The sequence below is a fragment of the Nannospalax galili genome, unplaced genomic scaffold, assembly GCF_000622305.1.
Source record: "Nannospalax galili isolate Female #2095 unplaced genomic scaffold, S.galili_v1.0 scaffold667, whole genome shotgun sequence".
Lineage (NCBI taxonomy): Eukaryota > Metazoa > Chordata > Mammalia > Rodentia > Spalacidae > Nannospalax > Nannospalax galili.
This window is the reverse complement of record NW_008358387.1, coordinates 3,470,824-3,495,205: the sequence shown is the minus strand read 5'-3', so window position 1 is coordinate 3,495,205 and position 24,382 is coordinate 3,470,824. Positions and strand designations below refer to the sequence as shown.

The following is a 24,382-nucleotide window of genomic DNA, read 5'->3' as shown; positions in this document are numbered from 1 at the left end:
AATGAGAGGGAAAAATGAGACCAAGTGGTAAGTTAAACAAATAAGAAGGGCCTAAGATCATGCAAGGCTGTGACAGAAACAACATTTTATTCTAAGTAGGATGAAAGGTTTTGGACTATCATAATCAAAGAAGATACATGACCTCCATGCATATGTTCCTACTGTACAGTAGAGGATAAAGGTGGCACAAAGAGACAATCACAATGGTACTATCATAATCTACACGCAATATCTCTCTGCCATCAGCTGTTAGTACTGAGGGCATCTATTAGAGTTTTGTGATGGTATTTGGAGTGAAAACCTAGTATTTAGTTACATTTTCTAGAAATATCCCTGGGGCTGGAGCGATGGCTGAGTGGGTAAGATTGAGTTCTCTGGCAGAGAACCTAAGTTTGATTCCCAGCAGGGCTGGCTCACCACCTAGAGCTCCAGCTCCAGGGTTATCTGTCACCCCTGAAGTCTGAGGCATCTGTACTTACATGCACATACCCCCACCCCACATAATACATAATTAAAATAAAGCAATAAAATCTTTTAAAATACCCCCAAGAAGGCAATATTGAGAAAGAGTGGTCACATTTGAGAGACTTCTATGCATGTTCCCAAGTATTTACAAGAAATCGGTACCTTGTTCAGGCAGTTTCCCTTCTGTCCTTTTCCCAAAAGTGTGCTAAATGTTACCTATGTCCACACAAATAAAATAAAATTTTCTTTAGAGGAGATCACAGAAAATGTGTTCTCTGTTTAGTTACATTTTGTTGTAGTTATTTAGGTATAATTTACACATCAGTTGTAATATCTTTATGTCACAATGTAGGAAAACATTAGATTTTAATGGTGAAATTTACTTGGCATCTCTCTTTGGAATACACTAAAAATACCAGACCAAAAAACCTGGAAGTCTTTTCTATGCATGCACTCAAATTAATGTCCTATTCCCAGAATGATAGTAAAAGCTACAAATGTGCATACTGAACATGACAGAGTTTGTTCACATGAAACATATATTTAAATTAAACACATAATTCCTTATTCATGGGTTTTTATTGCCTTTAAAACATTGCCACTGCCTTACAAGAGGCAGAAGTTCAGATTCTAAATTCAGAACCTCAGTCTTGATGTACCATTAGCTAAAGGAAAGTAAGCAATGGTAGTACACTAGACATATTTGTTGTTTCTGCAAAGGGTAATTAAAGGAGCTTTTTTTTTCAAAATTATAAAAGCTTTAGAGCAGAGAATATGATCCCACAGAAACATCAAATTTGGAACAAAAAGCTATTATCTAGAAGTTAACAAGATTAATCACTGAGCTTCAAGATTTTAGTGCAGTTACAGTAATTTTAAAAAGGTTAGGAAGCATAACTATTATAAATAAAGCGAATTAATCTCATACCTTAACTTTCATGAAAACATATTTTAAAACCTGCTCACTCAAGAAACTAATAGGAGTTGTTCTATTCTCAAAAGGCAGATCAACACAACTAAAAATCCATTTCCTTAACCTGGTCTCTTCTCTCCAGATAAGGAAAAACTGGATGGGAAAATGCAACTATATTGACTATTTTCTCAAATATGTGACCATACTTTTAAATAAAAACGAAGGTCTCCATAGGCTAGAAATGCTGAGTTTCCTAGCGAAGAATGAAAACAGCACCTGGAAAGCCACAGAGATAAAGGAAGGAGGGGAAACACAGAGCAGTGACTCCAGCCATAGGAATGAATTCTGCAAGTTTGAGACCTGGGAGACTCTGCCCCATACATCAAAATGAAGGTCTGTGGTAGAAGTGGCCAGAACAGTGGCACAAGTCTAGGAAATTAGTAAATAGAGGGAAAACAGTCCTCGGAGGGTTATTATATAATGATAAGTCTTGCCTTAGTGTCTAACACTTGCATTTGTGTTGCTACTAATTCTATATGGTTAACTTGAGTGAATATGTTGATTCAAGTTCTGATGAATGAAGAGAAATAGAATTTCAGAAAGAATGAAAAGCAAGTGCTCTTATCGATATTAGCCCAAAAATCATGTTGTTTCATTCCATAGTCCTAAAACACTTACCACTTGCTGTCTTTAACTACAAACAAAAATAGTAGCACTATAGTAAAGATGCCCGGCACATACCAGATTTACTCACTTCACAACTTCATCAGGGATATTGCAGAGTGACATTTTCTACCTCTTACATATGGATATCCAGTAACCTAGGTAACATGCTGGTCGATACTGGCGATTGATCTAAGTCCAGTTAGGCACAAATGTTGGAAAATGCAAACTTAAGGACATGCAATGAAAGAACTGACCAGCATCCTTCAAGGTACTAACATCATCAAAAATAATGAGCGTAGGGAACTATCTCAGATTAAAGGAGGTTAAGAGGGAGGGACATAAGAACTAAAAATGGAAGGTAGGAATGTGGATGGATCCCAGAACAGAAAAAGAACATTAGTGAATAAATGGGGCTACTACTATTAGGTCTATAATTTAATGATAAATAATAAAATGTGAATGCTAATTTCCTAATTTGATACTGTTTCATGGTCATAAAAGTATTCATCTTATGGCTCAGCTGTTAAGAGCACTGACTGCTCCTCCAGAGGACCTGGGTTCGATTCCCAGCACTCACATGGCAGCTACCATCCATCCTTAACTCCAGTTCCAAGGGAATCCGAAGCCCTCTTCTGACATCCACGGCATTGCATGACATGGGTGCACTCACATACATGCAGGCAATACACTTGTACACATAAAATAAAAATAATAAATAAAATATTTAAGAAAAAAACCACATCACGCCTTTAAAAAATCTTTTGTCTTAGAGGAGATTATGAAAAAAAAGCACTGAAGAGATATTGCACAATTTTTATCTCATGGTATAAAAATGAAATAAATACTAAACATCCCTCAACTGATGAATGGATAATGAAAATGTGGTACATTTACACATTGGAGTTCTACTCAGTGGTAAAAAAAAATGAAATCAGGATAATTGTAGGTAAAGGGAAAGGATGGAACTAGAGGATGTTATACTAAGTAGCACAGACTAAGAAAAACAAGTGACATATGTTGCCTTTCATTGGTGAATCTTATCTCTAAATCATTAGACTTGAGTATATATCCTGACATAACCACTGGAATCAGAAAAATTGAAAGGAACATTGGGAATAAAGAAGAAGATGGAGCTCAAGAGATTGGGCTAGTGGGAGAGAGGTGTTATCAAGGGAAAATGGGGTACTTTATCTAGGGAGAGAATAGAGAGAGCTATACCTCAGGAAAGAGAGGAGAGATAGTTAACACTTAAGTGGTGTGAAAAATCAAAAGAAATGTATTAGTTCAAAAGCCTAATGAAAAATACATACACAATATAAATATGAGTGTGTGTATATACCTGAAGGCCATATAACAAAAACCAGTGCTAAGAAGGGAACCTCCCTGTGAGGTATTGGTAAGTGTAATCCAAGAGGCTCCCAAAATAGCACAGACTGCTGCCTCAGCTCCTGATTGCCTACCAGAACTTGAAGGTAAGACCCTATTCCAATTCCTGAATGCAAGGCATATTTCAAAAACAAGACTTGCAGCAATCGAGCTGGAACTGATCTATAAGTCTCCCATCCGAAGACTACCTCCCATAGTATTAGATGATACTAGCAAATTACCAAGGGAGAAAACCAATCAATGATCCATCCAACTTTCAAGTCTATGAACCACAGCAATAACTGGTCCAGCAAATAATCGCTACTTCTGCAGTAGTGACTTTTGTCTTGGGGGTAATCAATAGCTATCCAATTATACTTAAGGTCCACTTAATGGGAGGGAACACGTGTGGTATATTAGACATAACCAAATACACATGGCTGGAGAGGTCATAGATCCTAGAGAAAAACTTACTTTTGTAACATCCCTAGACCAACATAATTTCTTACTGTATTCTAAATTTGTATCCTTATATTTATAGACAAGTCGTTCCTCCTACCACTCAGCAGAGAAGCTTCTTTTTGCAAACAGATGGGCACTATTATTACAAAGTTCTACAACTGATTAAATACCGAGAATACATTTCTGTGAGGTACCTAACCCTAAATGACACATCTACAATGCAACCTCTATACCTAAGACTCAGGAAACCTAGAGGAAGAAGGGACAGAAAGAATTTTATGGAAAATTTCTACTCTTAGCAGTGAAGTTTTCTCATACAACAGATGATGAATAACTCAGAAAGTCACTACTGGGCAAAGTTCAGAGAATAAGTGACCAAGAGTGCTTATCCCCAAGTAGGACAACTATATCAAACATCTGCCACACAAGCATCAAGGAACCATTGCAGAAGAGGGGTCTGAAAGATTGTGAGAGCTAGAGGTGGTTGATACCCACAAGAAAGTTTTCCAGAGAGCTGGGAAGTTACTCACATGACCTTAGCATAATGATAACATCACACAGAAGATCCATGCAAGTTCTAGCCAGACTAAATCCCAGAATAGATATGGGGAAGTGGATAAGAAGTCCCAAACTTTGCTGAGGAATTACTGGTAACCTGTAAGTACTGGGAGAGTGACAGTTGGTTTATTTCATGACTGTGACGCTAGATAGGTTAACCAAGTTCTAGTGGATAGACGAACACTTAAGGATATCCGGGTGCACAAACGACTCAATAGGCCTTAATACATTTGAGAGTACATGAAATCGAAGAGGGGGCACAAAAGAGATGTGCAGAGAGAGGAAGGAGGCTTTAAATATGATCAAAATATATTATATGAAACCTGAAAAATTAAATAAAAGTAAATATGAAGTATGAAAAAATTCAAAACTAGTTACAAATAGAAGAATTTATCAAATATATGCATCTGCATGTATTTCTGTGAATATACAAGTATCCATGTTTCTGATAATAGGAGGTATACAAGAAGTAGTAAAAAGTGATAAAAAGGCTGGAGAGATGGCTCAGTGAATAAACTGCTTGTTATTCAAATGTGAAGACTTCTGAGTTGGAATGTCCAACCCCATGACAATCAGGCCAGATGCCTGTAATTCCAGCTCTTAGGAAACAGAAAGAGGGGAACCCCAGAGCAAGCCTCCCTGGCACTGGTGAGCTTCAGATTCAACAAAAATCCCTATGCCAATAAATAATGTGGAGAGGGCTTTATGAAGATATTAGTCATAACTTTGGGCTACATACACATGCACCCACAGATACTAGCATACATAATCACACATACACATACATACACATACACATACACACACACATACACATACACATACAAAGATGTGCAAACATTCCTGTTATGTGACTTAACTATACTAGGAGTAGTATAGCTAGTCATTTGGTAGTTCTATTTTTAGTTTTCTGAGGAATCTCCACACAGATTTCCATAATGACCATGCACGTTTACTTTCACCAGCAGTGCGTAGGTGTTGATCTTTCCCAACATCTTTGCCAACATTCGCTGTCTTATGATAGGCATTCTGACTGGAGTGAAATGGAATATCAAAGCAGTTTTAATTTGCATTTCCTAGATTGCTAAAGATGTTAAACACTTCTTTAAATATATAAGCAATTTTTATTTTGCCTTTTGAGCAATTTGTATTCAGTTCATTATCACAATTATTGATTAGATGATCTGTTTGGTATTTAATTTTTTCAGTTCTGTATATATTCTAGATATTGATCCACCATTAATGTATAGTTGGCAAATAGTTTTCTCTTATTCTGTAAGCGGTTTCTGCACCCTGGCACTTACTGCCTTTGTTGTGCAGAAGCTTTTTTATTTCATGTAATCCATTTGCCAATTCTTGAGATTATTTCCTGTGCTTTTTGAGTCTGTAGAAAGTCCTTACTGCTGCCTGCCTCTTGAAGTATCTTATCCTTTCTTTCCCTCCTAAAGTTTCAGACTTACAGTAAGTTCTAAAGTAGATTTCTTTTGTAGTAAAAGGTGATGATCTTATTGTGTGTGTGTGTGTGTGTTTCTTAAATTGATTTCCTAGAATTTTATTGACCATATTTAGATCTATGTTCATTAGGAAAAATTGGTCTGCAGTTTTATTTTTATATTGTGTACTTATCTGGTTTGGGTATCAGGGTAAAACTGGCTTCATAGAATAAATTTGGTGGAGTCCCTTCCCTTTCTAGTTTTTGATACAGTTTGAAAGTATTCATATAGCTCTTCCCTAGAGCATTGGTATGGTTTGTCAATGAGTCCACCTTGTCTTGGGCTTTTACTTATGGGAAGAATTTTTTTAACTGCTTCAAGTGAATTTCTTGCTATGTTTCTTATTTCTAGCTTACTGATTTAATTTTATTTTATATTTAAGAATTTATTCATTACTTATAATTCTCAGTTTCATTGAAATATAAGCTTTTACAATATTCCCTGGTAGTTCTCTATATTTCATTGGAATATGTTATAACATTCTCTTTAATTTCTAAGTTGATTGATTTTTGGTTGTCCCTCTTTTAAGTTGAGTAGTCGTTCATGAATTTTGTTTATATTTTAAAGAACTTTTTGGGGGATCTCCAACAGTTCATTTAATCTCTTCATGTGTTGAGGAGCATTCAGATGTCTCCCAGTTTGGGCCATTGGAATGGAGCTGTTACAAACATTTGTACACAGGAGTATGATTGCCAGTTCATAGCTTGAATGTACTTGCTGTATGAGAAATTGTTCAAATGTTTCCCAAGTAGCTGGTATCTTTACTTACAATGTATGAAACTTTAAGTGGATGTTCATGTCAGGCCTTGGAATTATTTGTGGTTGATGCTCTCATCTGAGATTTTCTGATGACTGTGTAGTGGCATCTCATTGTGGTTTCTAATTTATCTTTCTCTGTTGACTAAGTATGTTGAGCAACATTTTCACCTGCTTGTTCATTTATCTAAATGCCTTCTCTCTCAGTCTGTGATTTCCATTTTCATTTAATAGTGATTTTCCAGCAGCAAACATTTACAATTTTGTTTAGATCTAATTTATCAATTTTATTTGTGTTTTATTTTTAAACACCTTTATTGATTCTTTGAGAATTTCATATATTTTATCAAATTCAGACCCCCTATGCCATTTCACCTCACTATAATATACCCCCAGACTTTATGACTTCTATTATTTCCCTTTCTAAGGCCTACTAAGTATAATTTGTGCTTTTCAAATGCTCTAGGGCATGGGTCCATCCGTTGGACCCTGACCAATCTACCTTGTGTTAAACCTCTAAAGAAAACTGACTCTCCTCCCAGCAGCTATCAATTGCCAATAGATCCTCAGCTAGGGCTGGGGCTTCTTCTCTGCATCCCGCCTCCATGCTGGGTTTTTGTCTGGCCTGAGCTTTCACAGGTCTTGTGCATGTTGTCACAAGTACTGTGTGTTCATATGTACAACTGTGATATAAAGACAACTCAGTTTCCTTGTATCCATCCACATCTAGCTATTACTTTCTGTCTCTCTTCCACAATGATCCATGAGCTTGTAAGAGGAGCAGTTGTGATAAAAGTGTCCCATTTAGTGCTGAGCACTCTATAGTATCTATTCCCTACATGTTGAACCATTTTTGGTTTCTAAGTTAATCACCATATGCTGCAAGAAGAAGCTTCTCTGGTGAGACTTGAGAGATGCATTAATCTATGGATGTAACAATAAGTCATTAATAATCAGTTTAATACTATGTCAACTTATTTTTGGTACATTGGCCATTTTGTGGATCTCTGTGTTAATCACCATCTGCTGCAAGAAGCTTCTCTGGTAAAAGTTGAAAGCTACATTAATCTATGGGCATAGGTTATTAGTAGATAGTTTAATGCTATGTCCATTTAACAGAATAATAGTAGTAGGTTTTCCCCTACAGCCTGTGACCTGTCTAGCCACAAGTTCTTAACCCTGATAACAGTGCCCAGTAGGGGCTCTACCTTGTGAAGTGGGCCTTAAATGCAAACACAAAGTGGTTTTTTACTCCCATAACATTTGTACCAATATTGCTCTAGTCAGCATAGCGTGCCAAGCTAGTCATTATTATAGTTTACAATGATTCTTTCTGTTTATCTTAATATTTTAGAATTACACTTTTAAATTCACTGTTACCTATGGAGAGCTATTTTCTATGAGGCAAAGAATAGTTTCTTTAATTCTATTATCAGTCTAATCTAACACTGTGCCCATCTATCTTTATATGGATATTCCTGTTATTTGAACCATATGATGACAAGAATATGCATTCTTCAGTAGACTGCCTTTCTGTACCTTTGCTGAAAATCAAGAGAACACACAGGTGTGGTGTTTTATGCTAGACTCTTCTGCTTTATTGATTTCTATGTCTTTATTACCACACATGCATCAGTCTACCTTCATAGTAAGTCCTAAGATTCAGTAGTCTGTGTCCTTTAACATTGTTCTTTCCTTCCAAAATTATTTTGATTATTTTTATTCCTTCATTTTTAAGTGAATTTTAGCCAGCATTGACAAAAACATCTCCTATGGGATAGAAGGGGGCTAGTATTGAGAATTTTTATTATTTTTTATGTTTTGAGAATTTTACATGAGTACTGTTTTTATATCATTTTGCCCTTCCTCTCCCCTTCTAAATCTTCCCATATCTCCAACTCTTTCTCAAGTCCATGAACTTTTCTTATTCTTACAGATACACACACACACACACACACACACACACACACACACAATCTTCTAAGTCAATTTAGTGATAGTAGTATGCACATGTTTATGGCTGAGCACTTGGGATTGGATAAGCTATCAGAGAGCTCATTCCTGGAGAAAACTGATCTCTCCCTTCAGCAGCCATTGTCTGGAGCTCTTAAGAGGTGGGAGCTTCCCTCATGCGGCAGACGGTGATTAACACAGAGATTTATAACTCATCAACATTCAGAGAATATAAGAGTGCAGACTGCTTACCCCTATCAATCTCTGTCTCCCAAGGCTCAAGTATTGCAAAAGAGGGGATAGAAAGAGTCTAAGAGTCAGAGGTAGTGGAAGACAACAGGGAAACAGTTTTTCAGACAACTGGGAAGTTACTCATATGAATTCACAGCAGTGATGACAGTATGTACAAAACCTATATAAACTCAAGCCAGACAAAATCCCAGCATGCATGCGGGGAAATGGGTAAGAATCCCAAACCCTAGCTGAGGAACTATTGACAACTGATAACTACTCAGAGGGAGAGTTAGTTTTCTTTAAAGGTATGATGCTGAGTAGGTTAACCAGGCTCTAATGGTTAACACCAAAGGGCATTTTTGAACAAAAATTAGACTTGATGGGCCTTAATATGTGAGTGAGTGTGTGTGTGTGTGTGTGTGTGGTGTGTAGAAGGAGTATATGAAATCAGATGGGAATAGTGAGAGGTACAGATAGAGAGGAGGGAATTAAGAAAAGAGGTAGGAGCTTGGTAAATTTCCCCCATCCACACTGGCATGCCAACTGGTGTTGTCATTATAAAGGTCTCATTTAGGCAACCATATTGAGATTTTGTGGATGCAGCTTCCCTTGTCATTTCTAGAGAATGCTATCTAGGAGAGGGGTCCTTCTCCTCTTGCTCCTGAAATCTCACCCTCACCTTCTATGGTGTTTCCTGTACTTTGGGTGTCTGAGTTACATTGTCTTGATTGGGATTGGCAACTCACTGTCACTTCTTCTCTACCTTTGACCAATTGTGGATCTCAGTAATGGTCTCCATCTTTTTCAGAAAGAGATTTCTTTCCTGAGGGGTAAAAGTTACATTTATCTGTGAGTATAATGATAAGTATTTAGAATACAGCTAGAAATTATATTGGTTTAGGTAAATAGCAGTAATAGGTTCTCCTCAAGGGTCTCTGACTTCTCCAGTCGTGGGGTTTGGGGCTATTTTTTCCAGTACCAGGCATGGATTCCTTCCTATTGAGCAGGCCTTAAGTCCAATTAGACTGCTCTTGCTAATACTCAAGATAAATTGCCACCATTGCACCATTAGGGATATCTTGTAGTTGAATTTCAGGAGAATTGACAGCTCAACAGTATTCAGCCTTTGCATTCATTATAAGGTAATATGACTTATTCCTTCAATTATTTAGAGTTATACTCCCTCAGCTGTCTGTGTGGGTGTATGTACACATGCATGTGCATTACTTTAATGAGATAAAAGTGGGAGAAGCAAAATAAGAATATCACCCCCATGGTGGTTTTTCTTCACATTTAGATTCCTTCCTTAGTCCATCTTTTACTTTGCATAATCCTCAGATAGTCACCTTTATATTCTTTCTTAGAAATTTTTCCTTGAAGGTAGTGGGACAAACAGCTGATGGTGGGCTTACTTTAGTTTGTACAGTATTGAAAATTACTTGACTTTACTTCTGTTTTTTTTTAATTCATCTTGCATGGTGATGACATTGATTGTGAAGCACCTCGATGTGGTGAAACTGAAAATTTCCAGCTTGAATAAACTTAATAATATTATGTGTCTTTTAATCACAAGAGGGCTTATTACCAAGGCAATATAAGTAGATTTTACTCGCAATATGGATAATAATAGAAATTTCCATTTTGTCTCCAAGAATTAGAAATCACTAAATATATTATCTCAATATGAGCATCAATTTCCTATTTAACTTCTGTCCTGCTTTTGCGGTATTTGTAACATAGACACATGCAAATCTGTACATGATCCTTTTTCTGTTTTGTAGCATTGTAGTTCATGAATCTTCAGGGTTATTTCTATTAGATCAATAATCTCTCCTAATAATTTTCAGACTAATTCATTACTAAGATGGAATATTGCAGACATTCAAGAACAGTGTACAGAGTGATACATTAAAGTGAATTCCACCCAGAATGTTTGCTATACCTCTAAGTTATTGATATGTATATTATTTAAACAGCAGTTGGATTACAAATTTGGGTGTTGTTACAGTGACTTAAAATTGGCAATTGTGCAAAACTAGGGAAATATCTAAGCTTCTTTTGGAAGTGTTTATACTTTTCATAGGAATATTGCGTATAATATATATGTAATTGATGACACATAGTATTTTAAATGATATAAATGAATTATGATATATAAATCCCAAACAAGTTTGGCCAAACTCAGAACTTGATGAAGATTAAATAGCTCTCATTATACACAAAGTTATCTGGCTCTGGGCAGAAATCCCAGAGGCGTATTTTATAGCACATTCAGTCAATCTCTGTGAACTGGTACTGGGCTTGCCTCTCAGGCTGCTGAAACAATCAAGTCATGATTCTCATTTCTTTATAGCCCTCAAGTAGGGCATTGTGAATTAATTTTAAGATAGATTTGTAATTATCTTTTTTCAAGTGAGTGTTTGGTCCTTCAGTTAGTCATTCAAATTAAGGCGAGAGAGCAATTCCTTTGTGCTCAAAGGCCTCTAATGGATCAAACATGTCAGAATATATATCTAAATGCTTTATTCATAATATATAACTTTTTAAATTTACAAATTGCTTTTGAGTTATATATTTAATTTTCATAACAGTTCTCTGATGAGATCAAGCATATTTTAAAAGCCCTATTTATACTTAATGAAACTCAGGCCAAAGAAGTGGTATACATGTGTACCTGAGAAACAGTTCCTGATCTTCTCTTCCTACTCCTATCTCCTATCCTTCTGCTCCATCCTGCTGGACCCCCTTCCTCCCCACAATGAGCCCCCTTGGTTCCTTTTCCAGTCTCATGATCATCTTAGACACACACACACACACACACACACACACACGTACATACACATATGTGTGCACATATATGTGTATAAGAGAGAGAGAAATAAAGTGATACACATATGGAAGAAAACATGAAGTTTTTGTCTCTCTGAGCCTGGCTTATTTCTCTTAACAATTTACAGTTCCATTCATTTTCCTGAAAATATCATTATTTTCTTTTCTGTAATGACTGCAAAATTCCACTGTGTACATGGACACATTTTCTCTGTCTATTCATTTATTGATGGGCACGTAGCCTGATTCCGTTTCTTAGCTGCTGTGAATAGTGCAGCATTAAACGAGAATTTGCAAGTATGGCAGTGGCAGACTTAGAGTCCTTCTAGTGACTACTCGGGAGTGGTAGAGCCAGGTCCTATAGTAATGACATTTTTAGATTTTTGATAAATATCCATACTGATCTTCACAGTAGCTGTTCTAGTTCACATTTCTCCCAGAAGTGAACAGAGTTTCCTTTTGACTCACAGCCTCACCAGCAATTGTTGTCATTTCACAACCAGTTATTATAAATATCCCTTTGCCACTAAAGTACAAACTTATGGAACTTTTCTGTAACACTCTTCCTGTGTGCTCCCGCTCTCTTATCATGAGTGAGCCAAATCATTATTCCTCAAAGGTGCCAAGCCCATACCCACCTTAGGGCTTTTATAGACTCTCCTGAGATTAAGGTGCTCTTCTGGGAGCCAGTGGTTTGGATTTATGTGGCCTCAGCTCCATGTGAGCTCCACAGAGTGCTCTTCTCTGTCATCTGGGCTAAATATTTTAAACTGTTTTATTTGCTTCATGGACTGTAGCGTTTATTTGATAGTCTGTTCGTTTATCAATGCTTTGTTTACAAATTCCCTGTGAGCAGGCTTTTGATATGCTCCTCAACAGTGCCTGCCACATATCACAAATTAAATATTTGTTGAATGAATCAATGCATGAAATCTTAGATTTGCTAAGATTTGCTAGTTAATTCTTTAATACACAAGAAAACAAGTACCTAGTTCTGTTTTGAACTTGTATTTACATCTTATCTAAAATAGTTTTGTGTACTCTAACTTGGGAAACACAGAATTAATGAATAATTTATTCCTTAATCTATTTCTTCCTTCAAGATATAATAAATTTCATGTGGACATAGTCTCTTCACTTCTATATTTATAGTGCCTACTAGTAGGTTACATATATGCCACCTGATAGGTGCTTACTGAGAATGATATAAATAAATTAATATATCCTACAAGTTTGTTGTGATATAAAATAATCATATTTCTTCTCACATTCACAGGATTATACTTTGACAATGTACTTTCAGCAAGCTTGGAGAGATAAGAGGCTGTCCTACAATGTAATACCTTTAAACTTGACTTTGGACAACAGAGTGGCAGACCAGCTCTGGGTTCCTGACACTTACTTCCTGAATGACAAGAAGTCATTTGTGCATGGAGTGACTGTCAAAAACCGCATGATCCGCCTGCATCCGGATGGCACTGTCCTTTATGGCCTCAGGTCTGTAGTGTCTATTTTTACTCTTCCCCCACTCCCCCGAAAAAAAGCACTCTGATTGCTTGTCAGCAGTAGGAATTCCTGTGCTGTTTTTTTTATTCCTTCTGCAATTCTGCTGAAAGAGTTAAACCTCCTGATCTATCAAGGAGGTTGCTGAGAGGTTAGAGTGGCATGTTTACAAAAGGGATTTAGCTCCAGCTAAGACTAAGTTTTGGGGGTTTTGTTTGTTGGTTGGTGTTTTTTCTGAATTATCTTTTTGTATCAGCTGCTGATCCTAAAGCCGATTTCTTTAAGGAACGGGAATAAACTATATCAAAATAGCTGAAGCACTGGGTTTCTGTAAAATTGAAAGAAAAAAAACCTGAATAGTGAATGATTGTTTGGACGTGGCAGATGCTCTGTTTTATAAATTGCTCCTGAGCTGCCTGAACTGGGTCATGATCCTCTGGTGACAGAGAGCCGTATCGTGCTGTTTCATCCTCCAAGGAACAATCTGACTTGCAAATAAATACGCTTCTCCCGTTTATTAATAGTGGCTCTATGCTCACAAATGTACCTCCAGAAAAGCATTGCAATACCATTTTGAAGGGAAAAAAATTGTAAAATAAGATGGTTACTTCTTTCAAATTTAATTTGTGTTAAAACCTATAGATGATGTTCTGGAAAAAGATGAAAATATACTTTTCTTCTGAAAACATTGCAATGCAAACAGTTTCTATACACGACAGAGAGAAAACATTATGTCAACTTTTCCAGTTGCCTCTGATCTAATTTTGCTGAAATATGTGGCTATGTTAGGATAACAACCATGGTAGTAACAACATCAACTGAACCCTTCTTAGGGGTTACACGCTGAGTGAGCTAAATGCTTTCTATATAGTTATCATCCTCCACACCTCATCTATAGTTACTTTCCTTGGTTTTTGTTACCCAGAAGAGTTACGATCTGAAGCTACTAAGTGGAAAGTTCCAGAAATTAGTTATAAGTTTAAATTGTGCACCATTCTGACTGGCATAAGGAACTCTTACTTACCACCTTGTTATGGCCTACCTGGGGTACAAGTCATCCCTTTGGCCCAGCGTCCCATGTTGAATCGAACCCTCAGTGCCTTGGTAACTCTTTTGGCTGTCAGTGAAAGAGATCCGAAACTGGAAACTCAGATATGATGGAAGGAAACTGTGGAGTGATTACGTTGAGTGCAAAGGTGAAATTTCTTGATTTATAAGGATAGAAAAACAGACATATGCTGAGGTTGTTCACATCTACAAGAAGAAGGAATCCTTTATCCATTAAACTGTGAAGGAAAAAGAAATGTATACTAGTTTTGCTATCATACTTCAGAGTAGAAAAGTTATAGCCATAGTAAGTGATGCCTTAGTTGAAAGAGGAAAAGTGTGAAGACTATGAGTGGGAGACATGAACAGAAAAGAGTCCAGTTGACAGGAGGGCATTGTTTGAGAAGCCTCAGTCTATGTGAAGACTTTATCAAAGGTCCCCAAGATAAGTGGTACTAAGGCAGGTATTACAGGCAATGGGCACTTACAAAGGTTCAGGAGTAGGTTTGGACTAAGATGAAAAAATGAATACTGGAAAGACAATCCTTGCATGTGACAAAGCTATTGCTATGTGTATAGAAAAGTTGAAAGCATTGATTAAGGAGACAAGATATTTTCCAAGACTAGTCTCAAACTGCATTGAAACTAAATTTTTCTGGAAGAAGATTCCCAGCAAAACTTAAGTTCATAAAAGTGCAGAGGATGTAGCTGGGCATAAGCCAGGGAAGGGACAGATCAGCTCTGGTACCATGCTGTACCATAGTGCAGCATTTCATAAAGTCAGGCAGAGCGCACAGAGTGAATAATCTGCATGTTTTCAAAAGCAAAGACTGATTATCTGCTATGTCCTGGCAATGTAATCACAAATTATGGCTGGCAGTCATCTTATTTATGGGACGGTTCTACTAATTCTTCATCCCAGAAATGAAAAAAAATATACTTGGAAGAGGAAAGACTAGAATTAAAAGTTCTATTATTAACATACAATGCATCTGGCTGTCCTAATATGTTTGTTATATAAATGAATGTGTCCAACTATATTTTTACCTCCGAGTACAACCTGAATGTCCAAGCCCACTGGCCAGAGCAAGCACTAGTTTGATGAAGAATAAACACCTATCTGGCATTTGATTAAATTTGATCAACAGTTAATGCAGACCTTAATCTGGACACAGCTCAGTCATGGATATATTTTACTTTTGCTAATGAAATAACATTCATCAAAGCTGCAGCTGATGAATTAAAATCAAAACTGTAAGAGCTTTTTGAAATACATTATAGAACAAAGCTATAAATTATTATGGAAGCTTCTCCTAGACTGTTGGGAGAAATTAGGAGAATCATTAATGGAGCAGGCTGAGCTTATGAAGAAGGGTTTGCCAGAATACTTGGTAGAGAACTGGGACAGTGTAATGGAAGCTAACAGGTGGTGTTAATAAGAACTTATGTTGACTTCAAAGGAAGAGAAAAGTAAAGACAAAAAACTGAAGCAAAACCAGCACATGGCTTACTGGGTAAATAGCTTAGTACGTAAGCTTGAGCACCTAAGTTTATATTCCCAGAACCCACATAATTCTGAGTGTTGTATTAACTCTTTGTAGTCCCAGTGATCCTATGGCAAGATGAAATTTGAAGACACCAGAATCCTTGGATGTATACAGGCCAACTATCCTGGGAAGTATCCTTGGAAGTATCTAGGCCAACTATACAGCATTGAACAAAAAGAGACCTTGTTTCAAACAAGACCTTGCTCCATTAATGAGGCCCAGACTGATATCCAATGTTGTCCTGGGACCACCTATCCAGGCCATGGCATGTGTACCCACACCAATACACACATAAACACACATACATTATACACCCACATTATATTCATGCACACAGAGATTTTTTAAAAAGCATTGTGGAGGTTAACAAAGTTTTCTTTAGGGTTTTAAATTACACATTCATTAAAGTACACAGTTATGGACTGTGATCCTGAGATGAAGCAGTGCCCTGGCCCACATTATTGCTGAGAGATTAGAACCTCTGAAACAACATTTTCATAAGTTCAAAAGACCACAGCTTCTGAAGATGCTTTTTTCCAAAAATTTTCAGCAAGTGACTCTGCATATAAATGATAACCAATCACGGACATTGTCTCATCCTGACATTCATTCTTTCATTCATACTGTCTTTGCTCGATGATCTAGGATAACCCAAAGCAAGAGCTCATCCATCTGATGCATCATCAGGTCAGCAGTACCTGAGCCAACATCATAGCACTTATGTCTTTAAACTCATTTGCTTCACCCTGTAGGCTTCATATACTTATATATCATCAGGATAAAGGGGACTGCAGAAAATCCCTAAGATGTGTTTAGAAAGAGGAAGAGACCACAGTCTCACAACCTTAATAACAGTGTATTGTTTACAGTTCTATTAAATTATTGTTTATTGCTTTAATCTCTTACTGTACCTCAAATTACAATTTAAAATTTATGATATGTATGTATGTATGTATGCCTAGGAAAAGTTTAGTATGTATAGTGTTCTGCACAATCTCAGAGTTCACATATCTATTAGAGGGCCTAAAACATCTTCCCTTAAAAGAGGGAGAGGCTACTATAGTTAATGCTTATGGCATCCCTACAAATTAGGAATTCTTAAATTTGTTTTCAAATGAAGAAATAAAGAGTGATGGAATGTGTCCATGAAAACAAAGAAAGCATCCTCTGGATATGGAATTTGAACTCTATTCCAACTTCAGATCCAAAGCCCCTGACAGCTACACAAAGGCACCTGTAATCTTAACCGCATATATTTTTTAAATCGGGTCTGCCTTACTTTATTTTCTGCTGCATTTGGTGCTCTCAAAAGATCCATTATCTCAGATCCTTAGATTCAGCTTCATTCTTTCTTAAACTTGTAAAAAATCATCTGACTATCAAAAGAGGGCAGGAACAGGCCTGTACATAAGCCTTAGAAACACAGCAGTGAATTAGACAGCAACACTGCTAATGTATGTGCGCTAGAAGGAAGGAAACAGAGAAAATGAGCTGAACATTCGAAAGAATACACCAAAGTGGATTTTGAAAGTTCTAACAGAAGTGATTGTGTTCAGGAGATACATTGTGCTAAGCATATTATGTGGAATCAATGGTAAAAGATGTAGAATCACAAACATGTTGATGAGAAGTGGACATGTGGGTAATGTAGAGCAGAGGGATGAGGAAAGGTTACACTTACATTCTTCAAGACTGAGGAAATAGTCTGGAAAAAAGCAGAAAACATATGAAAGCAGTATTCAGCAGCAAATGGGTGGGAAAGTATTAGAAAATGGCAAGTATGATCCATGTGGAAGAATCATTGCCAGAAGCATTTGGCCCATCAAATCATTTCCTCTGACAGAAATCACACAGAATTCGTCCTAGATGCTTCCTGTTTCTGGAAAAAACTCACCTAACGTGTACAGAACATGTCATGTTCTCCTTTGTTTACATAGTACTGACAAAAATACTGCACAGTAGACAGTAACTCAATAAAGACCAAGAATAGATTCACGAATCCACATCTGCTAAGTTGAGTAAATTGACAGAAAAAAAAACAACATGTCTCTGTAACTGAGGGAGGAAAGGATAGGCAATAAAATGACTTATTTATGTTATTCTTGCTAATCAAAAAGAAAAATGGTAACTGCTCATTTGTAGCAAGACCAAGTAGATACTATTGCTATGCCCTGATTTCTATTTTAAAATTGAACCTATTTCATTGTTTAATTTGTTCTTTGGCAATTTTGTTCATGTACTTAGGACATTCTGTTTATTCTCACTACAAACCCTCTCCTGTCTCCCTCCCATCTCTGCCTTTCCTGCCCCTCCTCCCTACGGGTCCCTTTCGTACACTCATACTTTTTTTTTTATTTTGTGATTTTAATCAGTTCCATCTGTGTGACCATGGTTTGGAACTAGCCTTTGAAAGTTGGTGGGCTCAGCATTTGGTACACAGTTGAAGGCAATGACTCTTCTCACAGAATCCATCATTTGCCAATAGCTTAACCTGAATGGTTAGGGCTCCCCAAATTCCCCAATTCATGATATATCCAATCTTCTGCAGGTCCAGTGTGAGCAACTTTAGCTGTTGTTAGAGCACATTTACAATGGATGTGCCATGCCCTAAAGATAGCATGTCTTTACCTGTTTCCATGTCTTCCAGTGCTTACTTCTTGGTGCTCTCTCTTCTGCAAGGTTCTTTGAACCTTAGATGGTTGTGTAAATGTCCTGCTTAGGGCTGAGCATTCAACTGTCATTTATTATCAATGTTTTGTGCATCCATGAGTCTCTATATGCACCACTGTTCATTGCAAAGCAGAGCTTCCGTGATTAAAGTTGAAAGTAGCACTTGCCTATGGGCATAGACATTAGAATTTAGAATACAGTTTGGTACAGTGTCAATTCTGAACACTAATAGTAAGTTCTTGCCTAGGGCCTGTAACCTTCCCACTCATGAGATTTGAACTGTGTTTACAATATCAGACATGTAGGTTTCCTATGGAGCAGGCCTCAGGTTCAATCCAAAAGCAGTTGGCTATCCTCAGAACATCTGTGCCACTGTTACATCAGTTGTATCCTGCCTGGCAGTTTGGACTTATTCTTCACAGATTTTATATCTGAGTGACATCATCGACATCATCAATGCCTTATCTCCCAGCTGCCTGCAAAACACCTTTCAACACTGTGGAAGCTATTCAGCTGAGATGCTTCCAGATCACCTCTGGCTTTCTCTATAACTTGCATCCAAGGTGTGTGTTGTCTTCAGCAACAGGTTCTTGGCATCTAGTTCTTGTAGGTACTAAGAGGAATGGCAATAGCCTGTGTTGTCTTAGGAGTCTCTGGGACCTCCCTGACCAACACACCATAAAGATGTACCCTGTATCTAACACTCAGAGTTTTGTTTGATAAACAGTGGCTTCTGGGAGGAGCATAATCCAACTCTGTAGGATATTTGCCTAACACTTTTTAACTTATTTTTTAGTTGTTTTAGGAAGCAAAAAGTTTCAATATAGCTTTTTCATCGGTCTTTCACTTCGATTAGCCTTCTATCTTCACCTCGTCTCCCTGCCCTCCCACTCCCATATCTGCTTGACTCTTTCATCCCCAGGCTAACCCTCTCTATTTTCAAATCATCTATGTACTACCAGGTCTCTTCCCTGAAGTTATCTATCTTGATGGCCCCCTTCTAGTTTCCTGGTTTCTACAGGTGCTGCACGTTAAACACATTAAACTAAGTATTCGAGCTTAAGACCTATACATGAGAGAATATGCCAGAGGTATTTGTCACTCTGAGACTGGGTCATCTAACTCAGTATAATTTTTTCCCAGTTTCATCTATTTAATGGTATAAATTTTCTTTATAGCTGAATAGAATTCAATTATGTATATGTACCACATTTTAGTTATCCATTCATCTGTTGATGGACATCTAGACTGATTCCACACTGTAGCTATTGTCAGTAGAGAAACACTAAACAGGTATAAGCATGTGTCTCTGTAGTAGGATGGAGAGTCCTTGTGGTTATGCCTGAGTGGTATATATGAGGAATATGATAGTTCAACTTACAGCTTCGTGGGGAACCTCCACACTGATTACCATAGTGGCTCTACCAGTTTACACTTCCAATGATATGTTGTCTATGGGCTACTTGTATTTAGCCTTTATTATGTGGTAATGTCTTCCCAGAATCCCTAGACTCTCCAGGGCTTTTATTATGAAAGGATGATGGATTACGCCAAAGGCCTTGCTGCGTCGACTGAGATGATGGTGTGGTTTATGTCCTTGAGTTCATTGATGTTGTGGATTACATTTTTGGTTTACCTCTGTGAACTACCTCTGGTGCTCTGGAATAAAGCCAACTTTGTCTGGCTGAGTAATCTTTTTGATGTGTCCTTGAATTCAACTTGCAAGTACTTAATTAAAAATGTTTGAAACTATGGACATCAGGAAGACTGGTCTTTGATTTTCTTTCTTTTTTGGCATCAAGGTAACACTGAATTCATAAAAAGAATTTGGAAGCATCCCTTCCTCTTGTATTTCATCAAATATTTTGAGAAGTGTTAGTTTTAGTTCTTCTTTAAATCCCTGGTAGAATTCTCCTATAAATCCATCTGATTCTGAGATTTTTTTTAGTTGAAGCTTTAATCTCTTTGCCTGTTATGTTTCTGTTTAGATTTTTAATCTTTTCTTGGTTTAATTTGGTAGTTCGTGTTTATATAGAAATTCATCCATTACTTTTAGGTTTTACTGTGTGATAGAATATAGTTTTTGTTTGATTGCTTGTTTTTAGAATGTTTGTAGTAAGATCTTACAATAGCCCCAGTTGTCCTGGAACTCACCATGTAGACCAGGGTGGCCTCAATCTCACAGAGATCCACCTGCCTCTGCCTCTTGAGTGCTGGGACTAAAGTGTGTGCCACCGTGCCCAGCAGAATATTGTTCTGCAAAGTATGTATAATCTTCTGGATTTTATTAGTGTTACAATATAATGTCTTATTTTCCATCTATAATCTTATTAATTTGGATCCTTTCTCTCTTTTTGTTAATTTTGCTGATTTCTTACCCTATTCATTTTTGTCAAAATATCAACTGTTGATTTCTGTTCTGATCTTAATTATTTCTTTCTATCTATTAGTTTTATGTTTGGACTGTTCTTGTTTGTAATGAGGCCTTGAGATTCATCATTCATTTATTTATTTATTTGAGACCTCTGTGATTTTATAATACCGTCACTTCAAAATATAAACTTCCCTCTTAAGACTGCCTTCACTGTATTTCATAGACTGTGATTGTCTTGTCTTTTCATATGATTCTAAGAAAAATTTTAATTTTATTGATTTTTTGCATGACCCAGTCATTGTTCAAGGCTTTGTTGTTTAGTCTTCATGAGTTTTTGCATTTTCTCTGACACTCCCCACTGCTCATTTCTAGTTTGATAGCACCGTAGTCAGGTAGAATACAAAATGTTATTTTCACTTTCTGGTATTTGATGATACTAGCCTTGCTTCCTAGTATGCAACCAATCATGGACTGCCAAGAAGAATGTATATTCTATGGTATTTGGGATGAATGTTCTGTAGATGTCTGTTAAGTCTGTTTGAACCTTGATGTCATTTAGCTCCATTGTTTCTCTGTTGAAATTTTCCCTGAATGACTTTTATATTGGTTTGGGTAGGATATTAAAGTCACTTACTATAACTGGAGTGAAGTTAATATGGGACTTTAAATCTAGTAGTAGTTGTTTTATAAAATTGAGTACACTGGATTTAATGCATAACTGTTTAGAATAGGAATGTTCTCTTGACGGATTGTTCCTTTAACCAGTTTGAAGGTCACTTTAAACATTTTATTTTATCTCTTCTAGTCTGTGTTAAAGTCTATTTTGTCAAGATATAAAAATAACAAATCTTTTTGTTTCCTGGTTCCCATTGCTTGGAATACATTTACCTATTTCTTCACTCTAAAGTAGTGTCTATCTTAGGTGATGTCTTATCTTTCATTGTGAGCTGTGTTTTATGGAGGCAGTGAAAAGAGAGACCCTGTTTTCTGATCCTGTCTTCTAGTCTGTACCTTAGATTGGGGAGTTGAACCGCTTGTTAGTCATAGTTATTTTTGACTGGTACTTATTAATTACTGACATATCATTAATTGTTTATTAGTGTTCAGTGTTCTGTTAGTCTTCATTTGCTTAACCAATGTTTTGGAATGTGTTATTATTTTCTATAGTTCTTGGATGTATGTATCATTCTCTTACATTTAATATAGTCCCTACAATATTGTTTATAAGCTGATTTAGTGAATATACATTGTTTTTATCATGGAAAGGTTTTCTTTAATTTTCCATATATCAGATAATGTTTTTTGCGGGGGGCAAGTTGTGATCTTTGTTGATCTATGGTCTTTCAATACTTAAAGAACATTGTTTAAGTGCTTTTGGCTTTTAGTGTTTCCATGGAGAAATCAGCTATAATTTTGATGAGAATGCCTTTGTAGGTGACTTCAGCCTTCCTCTGACAGCATTCAATATCCTTTATTTTTCTTTATACTTAGTGTTTTAAGTATAATATGATGTGAGTTTTCTTTCTGGTCCCAATTTGTATTCTGTGTGCCTCTGTACTGGGATGGGCTTCTCTTTCTCTAGACTTGCAAAATGTTCTTCAACGATTTTACTGAAAGTATTATCTATGCCTTTGGCATGGGAACTTCTCTTTCTTTGCCTATAATTCATATATTTTTCCTTTCCAGAGTGTTCCACAGACCTTATTTGTTTTGTGCTAACTTTTTAAAAAGTTGTCATTGATGTCAAATGAATGCTCTAATTCCTCTGTCTTATTATACTCAAACCCTGATATTCTCTTTTCTATAAGATCCACTACACTGGTGAAGTTTTCCACTGAAATTTTTATTTGACTTATTGAATTGTTTCTGGTATTGTTTCACTTTGATTTTGCTTCAGTATTTCTCTTTGTTGAATTCTATTTTCATATCCTGAATTGATTTCCTCATTTCATTCAGCTATTTATTTGTGTTTTCTTGGAATTCATTCAGAAAATTATTCATAACATCTTTGAATTCATTCATTAGTTTGTGTCCTCTTTGAGATCTTTGGACATATTTAGAATCACTGTTTTGAACAATGTGTTTGAAATTTTGGCTAAGTCACTGTTGCTGGCTCTCATCACTATGAGTTGTTAATTTGGGGAAGAGGCATTTTGTTTTGGCTTTTCATGTTAGTAATTCTTTTACCATGGGACCTACCAGTATGGAGTGGAGTTAGTTTGTTAAGACTTTCTGGAACAGCTGAGTTGACTGAGCATTTGTTTCAGTGCTTGGTATCTCTTCTGCTTCATGAATCTTGATTGGACTCAGTGTTGCTTAAATTTCAATTGTAGACAGAGTTGGTGTTGACTCATGCATAGGGTAAGTGAAGGTGATTAGGGCTTTGTTGTGGGAGGGTGGGCACCACCTCTGATCTCGTAAACCAGAGTCAATGTAGTGTAGCAAAGAGTTGTGTGAGGTAGAGCAATTTCACGTATTCTCTGATCTTCAGAGGATAGGTTTTTAAGGTGTTCTGAGAGAGTGCTTTGAAGTTGAGGATCCACAGTCTCTACCTTCCCAACCTGTAGTGTGTGCAAACAGATGTGTGTGTGTGTGTGTGTGTGTGTGTGTGTGTGTGTGTGTTTGGCACATCCTCTGATCACCTGTCGTGCCCTGGACAAAGACGTGTACTAAAATTGAGGGAGGAGGTTGTGTTCCCCTAGCTGAACTAGCCACTTGCACTTGCTTGACTGACTAGGGAGTGCTGAGCATGCTGACTGGTGATGGTGTCCCCTGCAGGTAGGAGACTGAGCCCTCTTACTTGTCTAGACCTGGTGCTCATGGGACAGAAGAAGTTTACATGAGAAGTAAGATGCATATCGAGGTACCACTTAGCTGAACTGGGTGCTGGAAGATCAGGGATGTGGGTGCTAAAGGCAGAGACTCCTTACTTGTTTGTGCCCAGCGCTGATAGGAAGATGATATGTGTACCAGAGGCAGAGGGTCCTGGAACCCCTAACCTGGATGTGCTGGGTGCTGGAGTGTCAGCAGAAATATGTACATAGAAGTAGAGGATCTTGGGGTTCTGTATCTATCTGGATTACATGCTGGCAATGCGACCTGACTTCTTGATAGTAGAAAATAATTATTTTCCATCTCTGCTTCCAACAAAATCTCCTGACATAAAAAAACAATTTCTTGAATACATCTGACATTCATAAAATTAACACTTCTGTAAAAATCAGACTCATTAATTGTGATTATTCTCCCAGTTGTAATGTTAATTCAGAAGATAAAATTAATAGGAAGTTTTTAAAGGAAGCTTTTATGTATCTCGGCAATTTTTTTGGATAAAGAATAGTTTCATATTAGCAAGAAATGCAGTATAGATCTAACATTCTTTCCTGTACGCCAGGAGTTTTATTTGGAAAAGATAAAAGTTCAGTTAAAATGATCAGGATTAATTCAGAAATTCTTAGGTCCTCCTTCTATTTAACTACCTCAAATCCTGCCAATTTCCATTGCCAATAATGTAATAAGAAATTTGAGTCAATATTCAGTAAAGGAA

At 36.9% G+C, this 24,382-nt stretch overlaps 1 protein-coding gene across 2 annotated transcripts in view; it reads left to right on the top strand.

Moving 5' to 3' along the window:
- Gabrb2 (gamma-aminobutyric acid type A receptor beta2 subunit) overlaps nucleotides 1–24,382 on the top strand; it is a 246,594-nt gene that overhangs the window by 80,684 nt on the left and 141,528 nt on the right. For both annotated transcript variants that reach the window (XM_008821671.3, XM_017795228.2), the window contains one exon: nucleotides 12,971–13,191. In XM_008821671.3, coding sequence (XP_008819893.1) covers nucleotides 12,971–13,191 — 221 coding nt within the window. The remainder of the gene's footprint in view (nucleotides 1–12,970; nucleotides 13,192–24,382) is intronic.